Below are 21,444 nucleotides of genomic sequence, written 5' to 3' on the forward strand. Positions count from 1 at the left end.
GTGTTATCAGGCCTGCCAAACGTCGTGCTGGTAGCGTGACAACCTCCATGATTAAGAAGCGCAGGACCTCGGACGAGGATACAACGAGTGCAGGTATTCTTTTACCATCGCTCGGCAGCCGTGCACAAGCCTAAATAAAATTGCAACCCGCTTGTGTGCAAAAATAAAGTTCTGGAAAAGGTTTGAACATCCACCTGAATTTTAAAGTTATGATATGACGATTTCACTAAGGCTAACACTTGGCTGACGCGCAGCTTCCGAGCAAAAGGAGAAATCTTCATATAAGGTGTATCTTGTAAATCTTGTATGAATTATAATTTGTCTTGAGAGAGTAGTTATTTATCTAATCGTATCATAGACAGCTTTCCGTGGATATTAAAATAAAAAATTATATGATTAAAACCGAAGGCTCGGTCTAACATACTGGTGTCAATTTTATGATTTTTAAAAAATATTAGTGAAAAATTGTCTGTAATACGATGCTATACATGATTTTTCAGCATGACTGAGAATCGGTTCTAATCCAGCGGATATTAATCGGTTTCGAAGCTAAACAGGATAATCTGGTTGTATGAGGGGTATCGTTATTTTAGCCAGCTGCGAGTACTACATTATTAGAGTACATGAAGAACAAGTAGAACTTCCAAGAAATAATATATCGAACCACTAATCATATTTGTATTAAGGTGGTTGTTCTGGTTCTCATAGCGCCACAGCTGAAGGAATTGTGCCAGTTCGCCAGTCATCAGATACCAGAAGTAGCAGTAATAGGTAAAACCGGTTTTTCTCTCCCATTTTTTACATTTAGATTATTCCGTTTGTCTTTACGTCACAACTGGTTATTCTGATGTTCAGTTCAGGCACGTATCTCTATTCAACTATGCAGTTCAGAAGTCCTGTCCTTGATATGTGTTTCAGCCACATCCCATGTCAATCCTAACTTAATTATGTCCTTTTCAGTTGGGTACTTTTAATGAATTTTGTTCGGTTGGTCCCAGACTAGTAGCGTTTAGACTTAAATAAAATAAATTCAAACTTCAATAATTTTTTTGTCTTTAGAGATTTTTTTGTCAAATAAAAGGGTTTTATTTTCTTTATACTATAAGCTACGTTATTAAAGAAAATTCTTTTACTGAAAACGCATCACAATCAAGAAATGTGAAAAAATGACAAATCGCAGTATTCTAAAAATGCTTTTGTGAGGAGCCAAAAAGCATTTCACCTTTAAAACTCAAAATAGATGAGTTATTTTAATTTTTCTTGATCAACATTTTTCACACAAGGCATTTTTTGACACCATACACCCAGGGTGGGGAAAAACCCAGGGTTTTTTTTAAAAAGCCCAACCCAACCCAAAAACCCTTTTTTGGGGGGGTTTTATTGTTTTTTTTAAAAAAACCCTGGGTGGGTTTTTTGTATGCCCACCCTGCATACACCTATCATAGAGGCCGCATTTTAGAGATAATGAAAAACACCTTTTACAAGTTTGATGTGCTTCTGTACAGAGAACAAGGACATATGATTATTTTTTTTCTGTATTCCTTCTGGTTGTATCTGAAAATCGGAAAACTCAGTTTTATTTGACTCACACTGTACATTTTATATTTTAGTGGGCTGACGGTCAAAATAGGCGAGACCTCAATGAATGAATCAAAAGAGCTTCAAATAACAGTTTCTCCAAGAAAATCTACAAGGCTTGCGGATAAAAAGAAGGCATTAGAAAAACAAGGTATAAAGAGGGAGGTCATTTTCTAGTAATTCCCGTAAAGGTGTGTGTTATAAGGCCTAAAAATAGTAGTAGAACGACAAGGTGCTCTATATATTTGTATTCCCTATTGAATAGAACAATAGGGAATTTTTTTTTTTTTTTTTTGATAACCGTACCTGGAATATCTTTAAAAAATACGAAATTTCTATCAAACGCTTTGTTTGGCTCAAACTGACAAAAATTTAAAAAAATATAATTATAATAATAATGTTTTCTATAGGTACAAGGTAAAGATTAAGAACAATCTATACCATTAAACAAAGAAAGAAGTCATTCTTTACAGTTTGATTTATTATAATTATATTTTTTTTTATTTGTGTCAGTTTGAGCCAAACAAAGCGTTTGATAGAAATTTCTTATTTTTTTTTAGAGATATTCCAGGTACGGTTATCAAAAAAAAAAAAAAAAAAATTTCTTCCCTATTGTTCTATTCAATAGGAAATACAAATATATAGAGCACCTTATCGTTCTACTACTATTTTTTGGCCTTATAACACACACCTTTACGGGATTTACTAGAAAATGACCTCCCTCTTTGTTAATCTAAAAGGCCTTTTTATTAAGTTCAAAGAATTTTTAATGCATTCTCGTCATTCAAAACAACCTTCTCCAAAAGTTTTACCTATGTGTTTATATTTCACATGTTTTATTGTTCCCTGCTCTTTATATGATTGTGAAGGCCCAGGTGTTTATTTTTTTTTTAGTATTCGTGGAAAATTGCATGTTTACATGATTTTTCAGTATGAATAAGAACAGGGTTCTAATCCAGTGGATATTAGTCGGTTTTGCAGCAATACTGAAAATAATTACCAAAAGTTCTATGCAGTAATTTTTTGTCTTATCTGCCAATGCACTAGAATGTGTGTCTGTTAAAAATTCTTTACAGGCAAAAGGGATTTATTTTTTATTTCTTAGGCTTCAGATAATAACATCTAGACGTTAAATGTGTTTTGAATATCGGTACACGAAAGAACAGTCATTTTCATTTTAAAAAGGCATCAGTTTCATGTTAACTAATCTTGTTCTAATATTTAGAAGACTCTGATAATGAGGATTCCGAGACGATCCACAGTAGTTCTTCAAGTGATAACAGTGATAATGATTCCTCTAGGCAATTATTCAACATTTATTTTAACAATTGTTGTACGCAGTCTGTTTTTCTTAAAATTTACGATGATATGGGGTCTAATATAATATTATTTAACAAGTATGACAACATCAATAAATAGCGCAGCACAAAAAAATCATGTATAGATGAAAAAAACGAACAAAATGGGTTAAAGAGCAGATTTTCAGATCAGGAAACTTTTACAAAATAAGTTATTGTCTGTGGTAATATAACCAGCAGACCTGCGGACCAAGTAAATTGTATGCTGGTTTTTGCTCAGGGGTATCTTTACCAAAAAAATCAGCAATCTACCTGAAATAGCTGATGCATTTCTTATTTCCATTATATTGTAATGGACGGACTGACGGACAGACAAAGTGAATTTCAACTACAGAATATACTTTTCACTTTCATTCCTTAACCTAAATGAAAATCTGAAATAGAGTTTCGTACATTTTTTACATGAATGGGATCCATAAAATTATTTATGTAAACTATATTTCACTCTTATTTTTTCTTAAAAGCAGAAAATAAACTGGATAATTATGGTGATAGTGATGACAACACTGACATCTCAAGCGCCAATGAACACGCTAATGATGAACTTAGCGAGCAGGATGATATGGATGTTGCCAAGGCAAGGGAAAATGACAACAAAGAAGTCACAATTGAATTGGAAAACAAAGCTATACCTGACAATGAGAATAATGAAAAGAAAACAGATGTAGATATTGAAGCAACAGTCAATGTACAGGTTGAAAATGTCCAGAAGACGGAAGCATCAAAAGAAACCATTGAAAAGACTGCCTTTGATGTTAAAACTATTAAGGAAATTCACACATTCGACACTCTTGATATTCCATAATTAGAAAAGTTTCGGACCGACCGTTTATTCATCCGAATTTATATCATATAAAGATTTCTGATTCCTTATAATAAAGTAACAGGATGTCAGTCCGTGTGTATGTTTGTACCGATAAATCTCGGTAACCGCTGAACCGATCGGGTTCTCCTTAGCAGGTTAGCTTCTCACAGGTCCAGGGAAGGTTTTTAACTATGTTGAGGGAGGTTACCACCACCTCCAAGAAAAATCTCCTTTAGAAAAAATACCCCTCCCCCCCAAAAAAAAAATTTAATTTTAAAAAATCCAAAATTGAATGAGGGAGGTCCTCTACCAACCCCCCAACCCAAAAAAAATCAACTCAACCCCTCTTTAAGTGCTAAATATTTATTCAAGGGCTTTGATTATAAAGGGTTGGGGGCGGATGTTACACTTGCATTTTTTTTAATATTGACATCATGTGTCACGTGAAAATATAAGGGAAATTTTTATGAGAAAAAAAGTTTATCTCAGGATTATTGAGAACTGTCTAATTTAGGGAAAAATGGCAAAAAAAATTCAGCGGTTCCGCCGCCGTTTCTTCACAGTTGCATATTGTTCTCTACAAAAGCAACTATTGTGCCGAATTTTAGAGCTGTAACTCTTTTTTGGGCTGAGATCATGCGCGTTTTACTTCTGGTTTCAAAAGTGGCACATCCGCCCCCCATTGTATTTATATAGGACTTTAAATACAATTTCAGCACTTTTCAAAATCTTCATTTTCAGAAAAAGTACCTATATAACTTATATTAGAGGAAGTTAATCCATCGAACTTATTTAAATCTAATGTGTGAATTAACTTTTAGGTTCAGATAAACGGGATTACTCTGACATATCAAAAACTGTTTCAAATTTCTTAAAAATGTATTAAAATAAGTTTATTTTCTGAAAATCTATGCTAAAATCTCTTTTTTTTTACGCTTAGTAAAATTTTTTATTGTTATATTTTTTGAAGCCTACAAAATAAAAGTAACATTCTATTGAATTGGTATTTTGATTTAAAGGGACTATGAACGTAAATTTTTCTCATCTTAATATCAAATCTTAACATTATCTCATTCATAATATCTCACAGATAGAGCAAAACGCGCTTTTGTTTGCTTAAAAAATGGCTTTTTCAGACGATTTTTATAAGGTAAAGGGAAAGGAAGAAATTTTCCGTATTATATAAAATGTGCATTAAATTGCTTTTTTCTCCCATTATAGCTAAAATTAAACTTTTTCACATAGTTCTGGATTTTTCCTAACGGTTAAGCTGACTTTTAACATAATCCTTGCTTTAAACCAATGTATAGTTACTTAGAAATTGATAAAATAAGCAATATTTTTTATTGAAAACCAAATACAATAACAAAGTTAGAAACAGGTTATTTTATTAGTATCCAATTAACTTTAGATGGCCCATCTCTCGTCCCCCTTTAATTACAAATTTGTAAATAATAAAGACGCAATATTTCTTTATAAACAGTCTGATAAAAGTGTAAACTAATTCTCGAAAGTAGGTTATTTATTGTCCAACACAATAAAAAAGGATATTATTATTTTAAATAACCTATGAGATTCAACCCTTTGTAGACAGTGAGGTATTTTTTTGTCAATAATACGAATTTAAAATAAGTCTTTATTACCTAATTACTACCTACGTTATAAAAAATCTAATTAGCAATTTTATACCATAAAATAAATCCTTAACAGTAAGTAAATTGTTTCAACTATATATGACAAGTTAAATATCACTACAAACATTATAAGAAACAAAAACGTTCAGGTTTTCCCTGTTTTTTCCCTTTTCCCTCCCAAAATACCATAAAATTAAGGCATTATTCCTGGATATTTTTGTTAATAGTAGTGATGGGAATCCGGATCCGGAATCCGAATCCAGAATCCGCCCAATTTTCGGCCAATTTTGGAATCCGAATCCGGATCCGGAATCCGTTTTTTGTAGCGGATTCCGGATTCTAAATTGGTAGGCAAAAATTACCTCTGTTTGAAGGCAAAGATCAAAAAAAAATTTTCTACATAACAAATTTTAATAATTACTAATGTGATGTAAATGTTTTAGTTATGCTGGAAGTCAACACTTTAAACAAATCAAGGCTTCAACCAAGTAACATAGTGATAAATTAACGAAAAAAGCTATCCCTCTGTGATGGACGGCCTTTTAAAATACTGCTAGAATCCGGAATCCGAATCCGGAATCCGCCAAAAATAAGAATCCGGAATCCGCAAGAATCCGTCACTTTTTTTGACGGATTCCTTCAGAATCCGGAATCCGAATCCGGCCCAAAAATTCGACGGATTCCCATCACTAGTTAATAGGACGTTTTTGGTTGATCAGTGTAGTGAAATGTGCTTAGAAAATGTTAAGATTTGATAATCAGATGAGAAATATTTACGTTCACACTCCCTTTAAATGTTAAATGTTGTAAAATTCATTTCATGTATTATGTACCTATAGCGAAAATTGTATTAAAATGTTTATTTAAAGTATGTAAAGTCATTATGATATATAAATATATTTGTGTAAAATCTAAGCTTATTTTGATTATATTTGATTGCAGAAGAAAAAAAATGGATAAAAATGAACGAAAAGAGCTTATGTCAAAGTCAAATATAAGTAAGAAAGTTGAAAAAGTATTGGAGTTTGAAGAAGATTTTCAAAATAGAATTAGAAAACAGCTTGAAAATATTGCTAAAGACAAAACTAATGTAGAAGATGGCGATCGAGTTAAGGATGAAAGTAGTGACATGGTTGTTTGTGTTAGAATACGGCCCAGACATCAGGAAGAAATAGACCTAGAGTATTTTAACGTTGTCTATAGCAACAGCAAGAATGAGGTCACCGTTTTTGATCCAGCTTTTGATGTTCGCGGCAAGGTAAAGTTGGTAACTTCCAACTTTGGAGTTGACCATGCGTTCGGTCCAGAAAAGGAAAACGCCGAAGTGTACTCTACACTTGGCCCTGAAGTGGTGGATCTCTCCCTACAGGGAGGAATCTGTTCTCTGTTATCCTACGGACAAACCGGAGCTGGGAAAACGTATACCATGAACGGAATGCTGGAATTTCTGGCGCAGGATCTGTTTGACCGCCAGCAGCAGTGCAAGGGAAAGATTAATCTATACTTTTCTTGCTTTGAAATTCTTGGCGACTGTCTGACAGATCTACTAAAGACTGAGTTAGCTGAAAATGATGGAAAACCCGCCAAAAGCTTGGAAATACTTGAGGATAAGTTTGGAAAAATGCAAGTTAAGGGGGCTGTCGAGATATTGATTGATACTCCTGATCATTTAAAGAATATGATAGCAACAGCTGCTGGCTACAGGAAGACGACCACAACATTCAAGAATGATAGATCAAGCAGGAGCCACGCAGTCTATAGAATAAGGAATAGATATAAAAGATCTAGATCGCTTTATCTGGCACCATAATACGTCAAACTTAAAACAGATTTCTAGCGGGCGAATCCTTTCGTTTATTTTGTTAATGATACGTGCGACGAAATTTTTCGACGATATAGTTTCCCGAAGGCTTACTTATTATACAGGGAGGGAGGGGACATTGGACTGTTTAATACACTAATTCCCCAAAGTTTTATTGTAACGTTTTCTTATTCGTTGGCTTGATAACTTAAGAGACTTAAATTGAATTTTGATTGGTTAAGTAGTTTAATAAGTTCAGTAAGCAAACGTTTCAACCACCAATTAGATAGGTGTAACTTTGTACTATTGGGGATGTACATAAATTTATCGCCCATTGTCTTATCCCTTTGTATCCCTGCTTATTATATATGTTTTTAGTTTTTACATATTCTTTACACTTTCACGAGCGAAGACATTATTACACGATATAAGTTACTAAAGCAAAGCCTTATCTTAAGAAATTCGACTAATTAGGGTAGTGCGGGGTTAATGCGGCCGGGGGGTACAATTCCGGTCAAACGACGAACTTTTTTAAAACCGTTTTTTAACGGTGTTCTAAACGTTTGCGAGAGATCTTCAGAAAAGCAAAGTTGTAGTTTATTGCCTATACTTTTATTTCTTACTTCAGCAAATTTTTGTCAGATCACTCCTTCTATGATTTTTTTGCCCTCAAAAAGTTGCAAAAATTTTGCAAATAAAAAATTTCAAAATAGGCCATGTTCAACCTAAAATTGTGAAAAAATGGTAAGTCCTAGCGACCTCCGGGTCTTTGTAAAATGAAAGATATGGCATTCATTTATCGTTTGCAATTGGAGGCGTTGTTCTAACTTGATTTTTTCATAATTTTTTTTTTCGTCTAAAAAAAATGGTCTATTCCGGTCACTTTTTTTACTTTTTTTTTATTACTGTATATAACTGTATAATACCCTAATGTTTTTTAAGGTGATCTGGAAGCATAAACGACCTAAATGCATGACCAAGGATTTAACATTCCCTTGCCTGTTGTTAGATGTACATTATTAGTCATTTTACTGCTTGTATTATGTCATGATTTGTTGCCTAAGCTTTTCAATTTGTAAAGACATTTAAAATTTTTACACATTTTTATAGTAATGGGAAGAGTACATCACCCAAAGGAACGCCTTAAATAATTGCCTGAAGATGTATCAGCTGCATTGGCTCATGTAAGAAGGGGTATGTCTTTTAGAAAGACCATGTAAGAAGGGGTATGTCTTTTAGAAAGACCGCTAGAAGATTTAAATTCCATATGAAACCCTTGCATCTTTTTCGTATAAGAGGGTGTTTGCGATTTTTGCGCGGTTTGGATTTTTTATGTCAAATCGGCTAGGATTAAGCTAGAAAGGTGTTTAAGGTGTCCATAGAAAGCTCTTTGCATGTCCTAACATAAACTCCCCAGGATATGGGTTCTATCTCCAAGATTTATAGTACATATTTAAGATTTTGTATTTTCAAAATTCCTGTTGCATAAAATGTGTCGAAATATTAGAGTTAGACCCCATATCATTTCGAGTTAATTGTCAGGCATGTAATTTTGCATCTTTAGACACCTTAACCACCCTTGTAGGTCAATCCTAGCCAATTTGAGACAAGAAAAAATGTATCAAAAACTGCTGTCAAAACTGGCAGGATTTTTAAAATAAAAAAATTTTGGGGAAAAAATCACTTTTATCAAGAAATTCCAAGACCTGCAAATCAGAAATTGCCTCTAATTTATGTATAAAGCTTAAAAAAACCTAATCATATAATAAAAAGTATGACTTTTTTTTAAAAAGTTTCCATGAAAAAAATTGATGTTTTTTTTGCGATTTTACTGACTTTTTTAAAATGGGGAAAATGTTATCAAAAAATTGTCTGATCTGCATGCGACTAGTACCGTTAGAAAGCTAATGACCTCAGCTTTCTACTCATAGTTTAAAATGTTAAAAAAAATATTTTAAGGGGGTGTTCCACCTCCCCAAAGTCAACTGACCGAAATAGCCCCACCGGTGGGGTTATTCTGGTATAGGCCAACCGCCGCCCTTTAAACCGATTTTTGACCGACTTCTAGTTGCGAGATCTTAACGGGACCAAGACAGGCTTCTTCGTTATTGCCATATCTTTCATTTGCACTCTTAAAAACCGGAAAAAGTTTTTGGGAAGTATGTTTTTTTTAAGTTGAAGCAATAAATTGACCGGAATAACCCCGCACTACCCTATAGCTTACTCAATACTCATTGTGAAATGAAATGAAAAAAATAGCCGCACTTTTGTACGTACAAAGAACTGTACACCTTCTTTGAAGTTTCTAACCAAAGATGGACGTTTTCTTATTAGCTGGCTTAGAGAGTATGTATCTAGATCTTTTATATTTATTTACTCAGGACTGAAAATGAAATGTTTCCTGCTGCCGAGAATGGCCATCTGTTTGTCATAGACCTGGCTGGTGCTGAAAATTCTTCAGATTCTCAATTTCACGACAAGGAAAGGATTAAGGAAACCATGTGTATCAATACTACCCTCAGCGGGCTGAAGGATTGTATTATTAACCGAGCCAAAGCTACGGCCAACACAGGCAAGCATTTTCACATTCCGTTCAGGTCGTCCAAGCTGACCCTCCTGCTCAAGGATGCTTTCCAGCTGGAGTCCCACAAGATTTGTAAAACAATTGTGTTTGCTAATGTAATGCCGACATTTGTGGACAATAGTATGACTCTCAACACACTAAGATACGTGGCTCCTATCAAGGAAGGAATGAAGAATAGAACTAAGGTTGAGCCGGATCCTAAAAATCCAATGAATTGGGATAATAATACACTTTGTGACTGGTTCCATACTACTACCAAAGGCCTAGTAGATACTAAGATAATGTGCCCTTATGAAACTGGACGCCAGATTCTTAGATTGCCCGAAGTAGAATTTCTCGACCGTCTGATGGCAAGCAATCCAAATATTGGAGATAAACGTGCGAAAGCTATATATGACAAACTCTGGGCTAGGCTTATTGACGCCAGGGTTGCAGATAGGAAAAAGAAGGCTGCTGTGGCTACCAAGAAAAATCTTAAATCAATTGAAGACAACAACAAGCTAAGAGATGAGGATACAGAACATAAGAATCCACATGAAGATAGTAATATTTATCAACAAGTTATTGATGATAACTTGTTATTTAAAGGCATTTCACCTGTTGTTATTCTTTACAAAGAATTCAATGTTATAGCCAAGCATGATTATGCCGACAACATTACACCAGAACTTATTCATGCGTTAACCGCCATCAAAAATATGGATCCAACGGATGATGTTACCATTGATGCAATATTCTTTTCTGGTGTAGAATTCTCTAAATTAGAAACATCAACTGCTACTTCTTGGAAAGGAGAGGCAAAAACAGGCGCTGGAATTTTAAGAGTGGATAGGCTGGCAAATGTCTGGATCCTGGCGGCTGCTAAGAAATTAAATCATTTCACCCTTGAGAAGTTCACCTCGGCTCCTATTGAAAAACTACAATCTATTATTTGTTGAAAATTGCCTATAGGACGATCCGATACATAACAATTTATAAAGCGTAGTAACTCTTAATCGTTACCTGAAAGTCCATACTTTTATTAAAAATATTTTTACCTTTATTGGCAATATTTTTAATTAGATATTATCCTTATTTGTCTTATTTTTGGTAATTCTGATTCCTTTTACAACAAGGTACAATATTATAAGCAAAGCATCCCTATGATCAAGTCCTAAAAATGTAATTATGTCCTTAAACAATATCCTGTTTTTGCGTAGTTTTGCAACAAATTTGCTTACAATTTTGTTTCAACTAATACATTTTTATTCTGAAAGTGTTAATGTTCGTTTGTCATACCGTTTCAGATCTTCGCTCTTATGGATGTTGTCATCCTTGTTTATATATTAACTGACTAAAAAGTATTAACTTGCATTTCTATAGCGTATTTTATTTAGGGAAAGAGCCAAACTTAATCACATAAGTTTTCATAATTTTTCTTTTATATTGGTATCTAACAATTGATACATTATAACTTGCACTATGCTGCACCAGATTTTCATGTACTTTAATAAAGTGATACTCGCAGCTGGCTTAAATATCGATATCCACCCCCTGTACCCATTCCCTTCTACTGAGTGAACGAACTTACCAATAAATGAGGTCCATATTAGCAACCTAAATTAACGACAAATTTTAAATGTCAAAATATCCACGTATATTCTAACTTAAGCTTGAGAAAAAATTAATTATTTTTTCAACAAGAAAGCTATTTTGAAAAATAGTTGTCGCCCTCTTTATTGTGTAATATGTATTCCAGTATGGCTTCGAAACCGATTTATATCCGCAGGATTAGAACTGGTTCTCAGTCATAATGAAAAACCATTTATATCATCGCTTTCCAGAAAATTTATCCACGAATACTAGAATAGAAATCATAATATTTTAGCCTGGGAATTTCGTCCCTCGGTGCTAACAAAACTGGTTTAAATTAAAATCTTAAATTTTCATATCTACGGAAAGTTGTCTGCAATACGATGCGATAGATAACTAGGTATTATATGTATTATTTGTGATATATTATTTACCGTCAAAAAAATACAATAATTTAACATATTTTTATATTATTATATTTGTTACTAACGAACCTAAGATCCATGTGCTTAATATATTCGCTAAAAAAAACTCAATTTTTTTTAAAACTGCCTTCAGCTTTATATACCTATAAACTGTGATTAATACGTAAATGTGATGCTTTTAGTGATTTTTAAACTTTTTATTACAAAAATATTTTTTTTCTATAAATAAAATTTAAATAAGATAGATATTTGGTAATAATAATCAAAGTATTTCAGTAGCGAAGCTGCTCCATAATTCACATTGACAGCCAGTTCGTAACGCTACGCGAAAAATGTTATTTTCTCGGCTGCTTTTGAAGATAGACAGCTAAAATTTTCAGTAAATATTCTTTTGACACGTGTGCATCTATTCTATACTAAATTCTGTCGTGTTATAAACCTTAACTTCTAAAAAGGGAGAGGTAGGTTCAGGGGCGTCCAAGCTTTTTATTTTGGGGAGGGTAAAATTTTTTTAAGAGGGGGGGTAATTCGGTTTTGGGGGGGTAAAATGGCGCGCGAAGCGCGCCGCAAATTTTTTTTACCCCCCCCAAAATTTTTACCCCGGGGGTAAAATTTGCTTGGGGGGGGTAATTACCCCCCCTGAAATCTGTTGGCAGGGGTAAAATTTGTTTACCCCCCCCAAAATTTACCCCCGGGGTAAAATGTTTGGGGGGGGTAAGTTAAATTTTATCAAAAATTTAGTATTAAAAATGCCAAAAAAAATTTTTGTTAGAGATTTTCTATTTTGGGGGGGCTATTTACCCCCCCAAAATTGTTTGGGGGGGCTATTTACCCCCCCAAAATTGTTTGGGGGGGTAAATACCCCCTCCTAAATGGTTGGGGGTGCCTACGGCACCCCCAGGGTAGGGGTAAATTTTAAATGGGGGGGGTAAAATGAAAAAAAATTTGGGGGTGCCTACGGCACCCCCACATTCGTTTGGGGGGGGTAATCGCCCCATTACCCCCCCCCTTGGACGCCTATGGGTAGGTTTCGGGTAAAATCCGTAAAGTTGTGAGTTTTAAGGCTTAAAAATAGTGGTAGAACGATAATATTCACTAAATATGTGTATTTCTTATTAAAAAGAACTATAGACAAGTTAACATAAATTTTTATCGTTCTACTACTGTTTTTAACTTGTAACACATAACCTTTACGGATTTTACCCGAAATTTACCTCTCCCTTTTATCATTTTAGTTTAAGTTTTTGCATATTATCTCTCATTCTTTTCTTTGTTATGCCAATTCAACATCTGCACTATAAGTTATAATTCACTTTGTTCTTTTGTTCATTCCATGATTTTTGTGATTTGCTACTTATGGATGTTGTCATCATTGTTTTCATATAACGATAGATTAACAATAAATGTATTAATTAGTTGTTTAATTAACAATAAATGTATTTATTATTTCTTTAATTACAATAAATGTATTTATTATTTGTTTAATTGCAATAAATGTATTTATTAAATTTAGTTATGCTTATTATTTTTGAAACATATTTATTTTGGACAAAATATTTATATTCATTAGCGAAACTACCATGAAACTATCATAATTATGAAATTGTTGTAGTGTAGATTTGCTTCAACTGAATTTTGAAAAAATTTCCAAACTACTTTCAGCATAAATACAATTAGTCAAAAGAGAAATGGGTCTTTAATCAGCGGTTTTTGCTACATTGATCGGACCTTCTAAAATTAATATAATAAAATAAGACCTAACCTTTTTTTGATTTTACAATGCTTGTACCTATTAACCTAAATTAGAGGAAAGCATCAGAAAGAGACACAGGTAAATTATTTCAATGGATAAAGTATATATGTTAGTGATGGCAATCTGTCAAATTATTGGGCCGGATTCTTAAAAGAATCCGTCAAAAAAATGGCGGATTCCGGATTCTAGCAGTATTTTAAAAGGATTTTTTTAAAAATTAAGTGCTACATATGTCCTAAAAATTAATGTTCTTGGTGTTATCTATAATTCACTTCCAAGAATTGAACCAGATTTTAAAAGATATTATATATAATGATGATAATCTTTGCCTTCAAAAAGCGGGAGTTGAAAGAAAAAACTCAAGACGCTAATTTTAGCCTACCAATTAAGAATCCGGAATCCGCTATTAAAAAACGGATTCCGGATTTGGATTCCAAAATTGGCCTAAAAATTGAGCGGATTCCGGATCCTGATTGGCAACCCTAATGTATGTGAAAGTGTTTTACTAACATGGACAACACTTATCGGTCAATTCGTTCTTCTAGTAGGAGGGGATAGAGTAAAGGGGCTGCCTGGGGGGGGGGTATTGTTCTATTAGCCCACTGCGTGTTTAACTTGAGAACATGAAATTCTGGTATAATATCCAAGTTACAATAAATCTAACAGTATTTTTTCTATGATGTGTGTTCAATAGACTTGATTCCATATGTTGCTGCCGTCATCATTATCATCTTCAAACAACATTATTCCCCTGTTAGGTCTCTGCTGGATCAACAGTCTTCGCATCATTGGAATCATGTCATTCCTGTTTCTAGGTATATAGGATATTCTTATAATAATAAAGTAGCAGGATGTGTGTTTGTCTGCACCAAAAGATCTTGCTAATCATTGAACAGATATGGTTCTCCTTTACAATGTAGCAACTCATAGGCTTATTGCCATTTTTGGGGAGGGAACCGCAATTCCAAGAGATTTCCCCACTTGAAAAGAAAGTGCCCTTACAAGCAGGGATACTGGAGCCTGAGCGGCTCATGGGAGAGCTAAAAAAAATAACTAGAAAAAAAAGATTTTTGATACCTCGATTAAACTTGATGTTAAAATTTTATAATTTTTATAAGTTTTTTGAAGTCCATTTTTCTCAAAAATTAAATTTTTAAACCTTTAAAAGTCAAAAATAGACTAGGATTTTTTTTTAGTTTTTCGTGATTTTAGGCCGGAGCAGCTACAAAATCGAAACGGCTCCACAAAAACGGTGCCGAGTAACAACCCATTTAATGACCAAGATAAGTATGAAATCGACAGGACACATATTGTTTAGTTTAGATATAAATATGATATTTTATAATTACTTATGCCTATATTCCTGCCTTTTACGTAGGTCCACTCCAGAGAGACCTTCATCCTGTAGAAGCATTTCTACTTGGGCTCTGAAATCTCCGTTACCAATAGGATAAATATGGCCTATAACAACAACAAATTATGGTTATGTAAAAGTTACAGGATGAATGTGGGTCTGTAGCTTAAGATCTCGATTACCACTGGACTGATATGGGTCTATATAGGTCATTTTTTAATATCATTTCTACTTGGTGTTAGGGATGTATATACTCCCCCCCCCCCCCCAGCAGTTATTTTGTTCTCATAACGTAAAAAGTAAGATATCTCACAAATTAAGACATCAACTTTGCTCAAGTGTTGGGGGGCCTTTTTTGTCTGCTAGCAAATTGCATACTGCTCTTTTGTAGCGACTTGGCCATTTTAATATTTCTGGCGCTATTGGCTGATTTTCAAAAACCCAAATGAAAATCGGCACAGGGTCCCCACCCCTTGGGTTGTTACATATATATTCTTTTACTTAAATAATGAATAACAAAACATCTTTGCCTCCCTCCATTATAAAAAAAGACCTGCAGAACCCTGGAGCCCACATTGTCCGGAGATAGAACTACAGTACATGATGGCAGCTATACCCAAAATCAACTTTACCAAGCTTGCTCTAAACATCCTATAAAAGAAATAATTATATTTACAGTGCGGCTTCAAAACCGATTAATATCCGCTGAATTAGAATCAGTTCTTAGCCATGCTAAAAAAAAACATTTATATCATTATACGAGAGATAATTTTATAAAATAAAAATCATGAAATTAATACAAGTTTTATAAACCATTGCATTCGGCTTTCCAGGGTTAACAAAACTGGATTTAATTTTTAATTCACGCGGAAAACTGTCTGAATCAAAATGCCAGAAAAAATTTTTTTTTGATAATATACTATCAAATAATTATAATAACAGTAAAAACTATATCATATGCAACTCAATTACCGACCACTTCTTAATCATTAAATCCATACAAAAGACAGATATCACCTACAAAAATGCTACCAACACTTATCACCGCAGAAAATTTAACACTGACAACATAAACCACTTCTCAAACAAACTAATCAGTGAAGACTGGTCGCACATTCTCAATACAAACAACACAATTGACAAATGGAACAAATTTTTCAATAAAATAGACAATATATTTAATGAATCATTCCCAAACAAAAAATACACCCTAAAAAAAGATAAAAAAAAAGACTCAAATTTTTCGCCATGGATAGATGACGAGATTAGAAACTATTAAAAATTGAAAGGAAATTATACCTTAAAAAACTTAAAAGTAAACTACCCTTACATAACACACAACACGTAGAGTTTAAAAAGAGCTACAATCCAAAATTAGGAAAGCTAAAATTAAATACTATGAAAATGAATTCAATAAAACTAAACACGACTCCAAAGCTATGTGGAGATCAATCAACAAAGCCACAAACAGACACACTAATAACAAAAAAAATACTAAACCTGACAAAATAATAATTAACAATAAAGAACTAACTGAAGATATTGACATTGCTACAGAGCTAAACAAATTCTTTAACGGAATTGGTACAGAGCTATCAAATATTTCAAATATAATTCATACAGACAATACAAAACAACAGAAATACATAAATAACATACATGAACAAAACACTAGATTCAAATTCAAAAACATAACAGCTGATGATATAACAAAAATAAATAAGACACTAAAACCTAAACTATCTGCAGGACCAGATGGAATCCCAAGTGTCATAATCAAAACCATCTTACAAAAAATACCCAGAGTATTAGCTAATATAATAAACAGCTCACTACACTCAGGTATTGTTCACACCAGATTAAAAGCAGCAATCATCGTTGCAATCTACAAAAAAGGCCGCAAAACTGATCCTAACAACTACAGACCAATCGCTCTTATAAATGCCATTTCCAAAGTGCTTGAAAAAGTTGTTGCTCACCAACTAAGAATGTACTTAGAAAAAAACAATATACTTTCATGCAAGCAATTTGGATTCAGATCATTACACTCAAGCATCCATGCAATGATTGCAACTATGGAAAAAATCGAAAAGGACAAAGATAATAAGATGTCAACATCTTCCATATTCATAGATCTTACCAAAGCATTTGACACCGTTGACATAAACATACTACTAACCAAACTAAAAAAAATAGGAATACAAAATACAGAACTCAACTGGTTCAAAAATTATCTAAATGGCAGAACACATACATGCAAAATCGGAGAAAAATTCTCCAACTTTCTAGCTTCAAAAATTGGGGTGCCACAAGGATCAATACTAGGACCATTACTTTTCATCATTTATATAAATGATTTACCAGACATGATCAAATGTTTCATAAATCTCTTTGCAGATGACACCATGATTGCAGTAAGTGGCAAAAACAAAACAGAAATAGAAACCCTAGGAAACACTTTAATGGCAGAAATCACTGAATGGTTCAACCACAATAAACTAACCCTAAACCCCACTAAAACCAGAATTATAAATTTCAACACAAAACAAGAAATTAACATTAAAATAAACGATACCATCATACAAACTGTTAAAAGCAATCACATTAATACTCAAGAATCCTCTTTCAAATTCCTAGGATTTCTATTAGATGAAAAGGCAAATTTTAATAGCCACATCAATAAAACAATAAGTAAATTAAATACATGCAATCATATCTTAAGAAACATAAAAAAAGAGATTCCAACAAAGCAAAAAATACTATGCTACAATGCACTAGGTAAGCTTTTCATAGAATATGGAATTAGCATTTGGGCACCAAACAACACAAAAGCTTTAAATACAATCACTACTATACAAAAACGTATCATTTTAAACATACATGGTTCATCCAGAAGAATCCACACTGAACCACTCTTTAAGAAATACAAAATTCTCAAATTCAAAGATCTAATCACATACAATAACCTATTAATAGGACACTCCGTTTTCTATGAATACGCACCAACTGCAATTCTAAACTTAATAAAAAAAGAAGTTCCACATGAGAGACTACACAGGAATATTTGGAACTTGAAAATAAATGGAGCAAACAAATCATCTATAACAAAATTTACCATTCCCAAAGACTGGAATGAACTAAATATAGAATTAAAACAAATAAAAAACAGAAAAAAATTTAAAAAAGCAATACTAAAACACTTTATAGATAAATACAAACTATTCATAAACTGTAGCGATCATAATTGCAATATCTGCTACTAAAACCTACACAATAACCCTTGTACATGTCCATAAAATAATTACTTATTAACATACTCTCAGCCTTCAGCCTGCCTTGTCCTCCGCCGTCTTCTCACAATCAGTAACATGAAAATTAAAATTAAGTCATGGGTAAACCTACAATAGTATCTATTATACAAATGTAGTGCCATGATCTTCCTAGTTATATTTAATATTTTATTATTGATATTGTTTATTCAATGTAATGAACTTATATAAAAATTTGTTATAATTAGTGGAATTAATAAATATCTATCTATCTATATCTAAGCCTATCTAATAAATCTGAACTTCTACCTGGATATAAAATGTTAAATCTCTGATATTGTTATAAACAGACTGGATGTACTATAAAAGGTATCAATGTTTTTATATTATCCGCTAGCAATGGATATATTATTACTTGGATATTGCACCAGGTTTTCGTGTTCTCTAATATAGTGAATCTTGCAGCGGACTAAATTGATACTCCATTCCCTCCCCTCATACTTGATGAACGAACTGACCAATAAATGAGTTCCATGTCAGCAACGACAATTATGCCTTGTCATAATATCCACGTATATTCTATAACCATTCCGCTGCTAGCATTCTTAGTTGAATTAAACAAGGACAAAACTCTTCTAAATTAATCTTCTAAATGGGAAAGATGGATAAAATATACGGAATATTGTTTGTTTTACCCCGGGAATTAGTTTGATTTATATAACCCCCCCTTTACCTCCTACCTTGGACGTCCTTGAGGAGGAACCACCAGGTCATATTATTTGTTAGAACATGTACAGATTTTGGTGAAAACATGCATATGATAAGTTAGCTGTGAAAACTTGAATTAGATCTACTGCAGTTCACGGTAAAATATTGCTGGTAACGAATATTGCCAAAAATCTATGAATTTTAAAGGCTGCTAGCTGCCAAACGGCTAAATGTACAGATCATGCCCGCACACTGTTTTAAGCGGCATAAGAAGGCCTACAAATAATCTAGAATAGCCATAAATCAATAATGCATAACTTTTGCAGTGCAGAGAAATGCGCGAAAAATGCCTATTTTACGTGTTTTTTCTTCAGTGAAGCTTTCCCTGTGCATCATTGGATCTTGGCTATTCCAGATTATTTGTAGGCCTTTTTATACCGCTTAAAATGGTGTGCGGGTATGATCTGTACGTTCAGCCGTTTGGCAGCTAGCAGCCTTTAAAATTCATAGATTTTTGGCAATATTCGTTACCAGCAATATTTTACCGTGAACTGCAGTAGATCCCTTGAATTTCAATTAGGATAGTGGGCTAGATTTTGCGAAATTATTTTGTTGCTCAAGGGGGAGGATACAAGAATATTTTGATATTTTTTTCTTTTTGAATCTAAAATAATAAATGGGGAGACGAATTCAAACCCCGCCACCACAAGTGCTTCTAGAAGCCCCTTTGGGCGTAGTTTATGATATTTTATTTTTTTGTTGTCACTTTGAAGTCAACAAAGCGTTTGATGACAAAAAATGGTTATCAAATTCTATTTTGTCAATTTATGTTTACTCAATAATCATAGATGTATAACCCAAACAATTACCTGGTTCAAGTGGTTGGACACAGTTTCGTCTGCCAGCAAATTGCTTTTTGCTCTTTTGTAGCGACTGGGCTATGTTGAATTGTTAATATTTCTGACGCAATTGGCTGATATTTAAAGACCCAATTGAAAGTTGGTAAAAGCAATCTCTGGATAGTAAAATGTATCTCGTACCTCCTCTATTCTTTTACTTTAATATTCTGTCTAGATTATTATCTATTAAATTAATCTGTTTTTGTCCCCTGTATATGTAACTAGCGGCTACGCCCCCTAGAGGCCTCTAGGGGCACTTGAGGAGGGGAGAGTCGAATTTGATAACCCAATTATTATTTTAGATTTGAAAAGAAAAAGTAAAAAAAAAAATTTCTAGGTGCGATTTCTCTTGAGAGGGTGGTGGTACCCTCTCCCAAAATAGTTATAAACCTTCCCAGGAATTATGAGAAGCTACCCTGTGAAGGAGAACCCAATCGGGTCAGCGGTTAGCGAGATCCTTCGGCACAGACACACAGACAGACATCCTGTTACTTTAGTATAAGGATTAAACATTGTTTGTACAGTTTACTAAACCGGAGCTGTATAGAGCAATACCTTTGTGTTAAAATAAATAGCACCTAAACCTTTAAATTGTGAAGAAAAAAAAGAAAAATGTTCCAGTTATTCTGTATGCGTGGAGTAAATGTCTGTCCCGGATTATTTTTTGAAAACAAGGACAAATAGGATTAACCAATGCGAAGCATTTTGGAGAAATATGTCACATGGGGGGAAATGCACAGAAAGTCAGAGATAGAGGGGACAATCGGCTGTTTATTACACTAATCCCTAAAGTTTTGTGTTATAGTTTTTCTATTTTAGCTTAACAACTTTGGAGACTTTTTATTGGTTACTTCATAAAGTTGAGTGTTCAAACGTTTCAACCAATAATTTTAATCTACAAAATGTGAAATTTTGTGTATCATAATTGGGGATGTACATAAATTTATCGGCAATTGTCTTATCGCTTAAGATCCCTGACAGAAAGGATGTAATATTTTTGCGAGCATGGCTTCGAAACCGATTATTATCCCAGGTATATTAATATCCCTTGGATCAGAACAGGTTCTGAGCAATACTGAAATATTATGTATCGTTTTAATATTACAGAAAAAATAAAAAGAAGCTTATGCGATAAATAATTATTAAAAAAGACGCTTTACAATTATAACAACAAACATCATTTCTTAACTCATCCACTTTTTTGTGGTTATATAACATAAAAAATAATGAAACATTTTAAAACGTACATTTAATGAAGTAAATTTTTTACTGAAGTTTGTAAAATGATTTGGATTTTTAACTAGTTTGTTAGCAGTCCTTTTCATCAATGTTAAAGAGAATAGTAGCTTTTGCAATACTCTGTAAAGTTGTATGATTCCAGTCAAATGCGCTTATTAGGTCAAACTTTTTTTAAAGATGCGTTTAATTATACTATGCATTTGTTCAACATTAGGTACAGAGTATTTAGATTAATAGTATACTTATCAGTTGTTAGGTTTACAAACAATTTAAGACGTATTTCTTTTGTTAGCCTTGGAAGGAAGGTGGAACTGGATTCATACCAGTGTATTGTTGACAGATGATAGTTGGAAAAACAACCGGCCTGTCAATAAACATGGTAGTCATCCTATAATATAAAGAAGTAAGTTTTTTTTGTCTGAATCTTAAGATCTCAATAAATACTGAGCCATTGGGTTCTCTAAA

General features: G+C 33.3%; 2 protein-coding genes and 1 long non-coding RNA gene across 6 annotated transcripts in view; 2 read left to right on the forward strand and 1 right to left on the reverse strand.

Annotated features, from left to right (window-relative positions):
* LOC145327043 (uncharacterized) overlaps nt 1-4,740 on the forward strand; it is a 33,118-nt gene extending 28,378 nt beyond the window's left edge. For all 4 annotated transcript variants that reach the window (XM_080170548.1, XM_080170550.1, XM_080170549.1 and 1 more), the window contains exons 37-42: nt 11-93; nt 687-771; nt 1,611-1,729; nt 2,804-2,879; nt 3,432-3,703; nt 4,561-4,740. In XM_080170548.1, the coding sequence (XP_080026674.1) occupies nt 11-93; nt 687-771; nt 1,611-1,729; nt 2,804-2,879; nt 3,432-3,703; nt 4,561-4,616 (691 nt within the window). In that variant the 3' untranslated portion in view covers nt 4,617-4,740. The remainder of the gene's footprint in view (nt 1-10; nt 94-686; nt 772-1,610; nt 1,730-2,803; nt 2,880-3,431; nt 3,704-4,560) is intronic.
* Nucleotides 4,741-6,320: 1,580 nt separating this feature from the next.
* Nucleotides 6,321-7,200, forward strand: LOC145327045 (kinesin-like protein KIF2C). Its single transcript, XM_080170555.1, has one exon. The coding sequence runs from the start codon at nt 6,328-6,330 to the stop codon at nt 7,183-7,185; it is 858 nt and encodes a 285-aa protein (XP_080026681.1). The 5' UTR covers nt 6,321-6,327; the 3' UTR covers nt 7,186-7,200.
* A 7,665-nt stretch (nt 7,201-14,865) lies between these two features.
* Nucleotides 14,866-18,487, reverse strand: LOC145327028 (uncharacterized). The gene is made up of 3 exons (XR_013882040.1): nt 18,443-18,487; nt 15,418-15,515; nt 14,866-14,971 (listed from the first exon to the last, which is right to left on the reverse strand). It is a non-coding gene; the product is annotated as an uncharacterized LOC145327028 (long non-coding RNA).
* Between the last annotated feature and the right edge of the window lie 2,957 nt (nt 18,488-21,444).

The sequence above is a fragment of the Acartia tonsa genome, chromosome 8, assembly GCF_053477335.1.
Source record: "Acartia tonsa isolate MP-2025a chromosome 8, ASM5347733v1, whole genome shotgun sequence".
NCBI lineage: Eukaryota > Metazoa > Arthropoda > Copepoda > Calanoida > Acartiidae > Acartia > Acartia tonsa.

Coding starts and splice junctions, on each gene's coding strand:
- LOC145327045 (XM_080170555.1), top strand. CDS start 6,328: ATGGATAAAAATGAACGAAAAGAGCTTATGTCAAAGTCAAATATAAGT.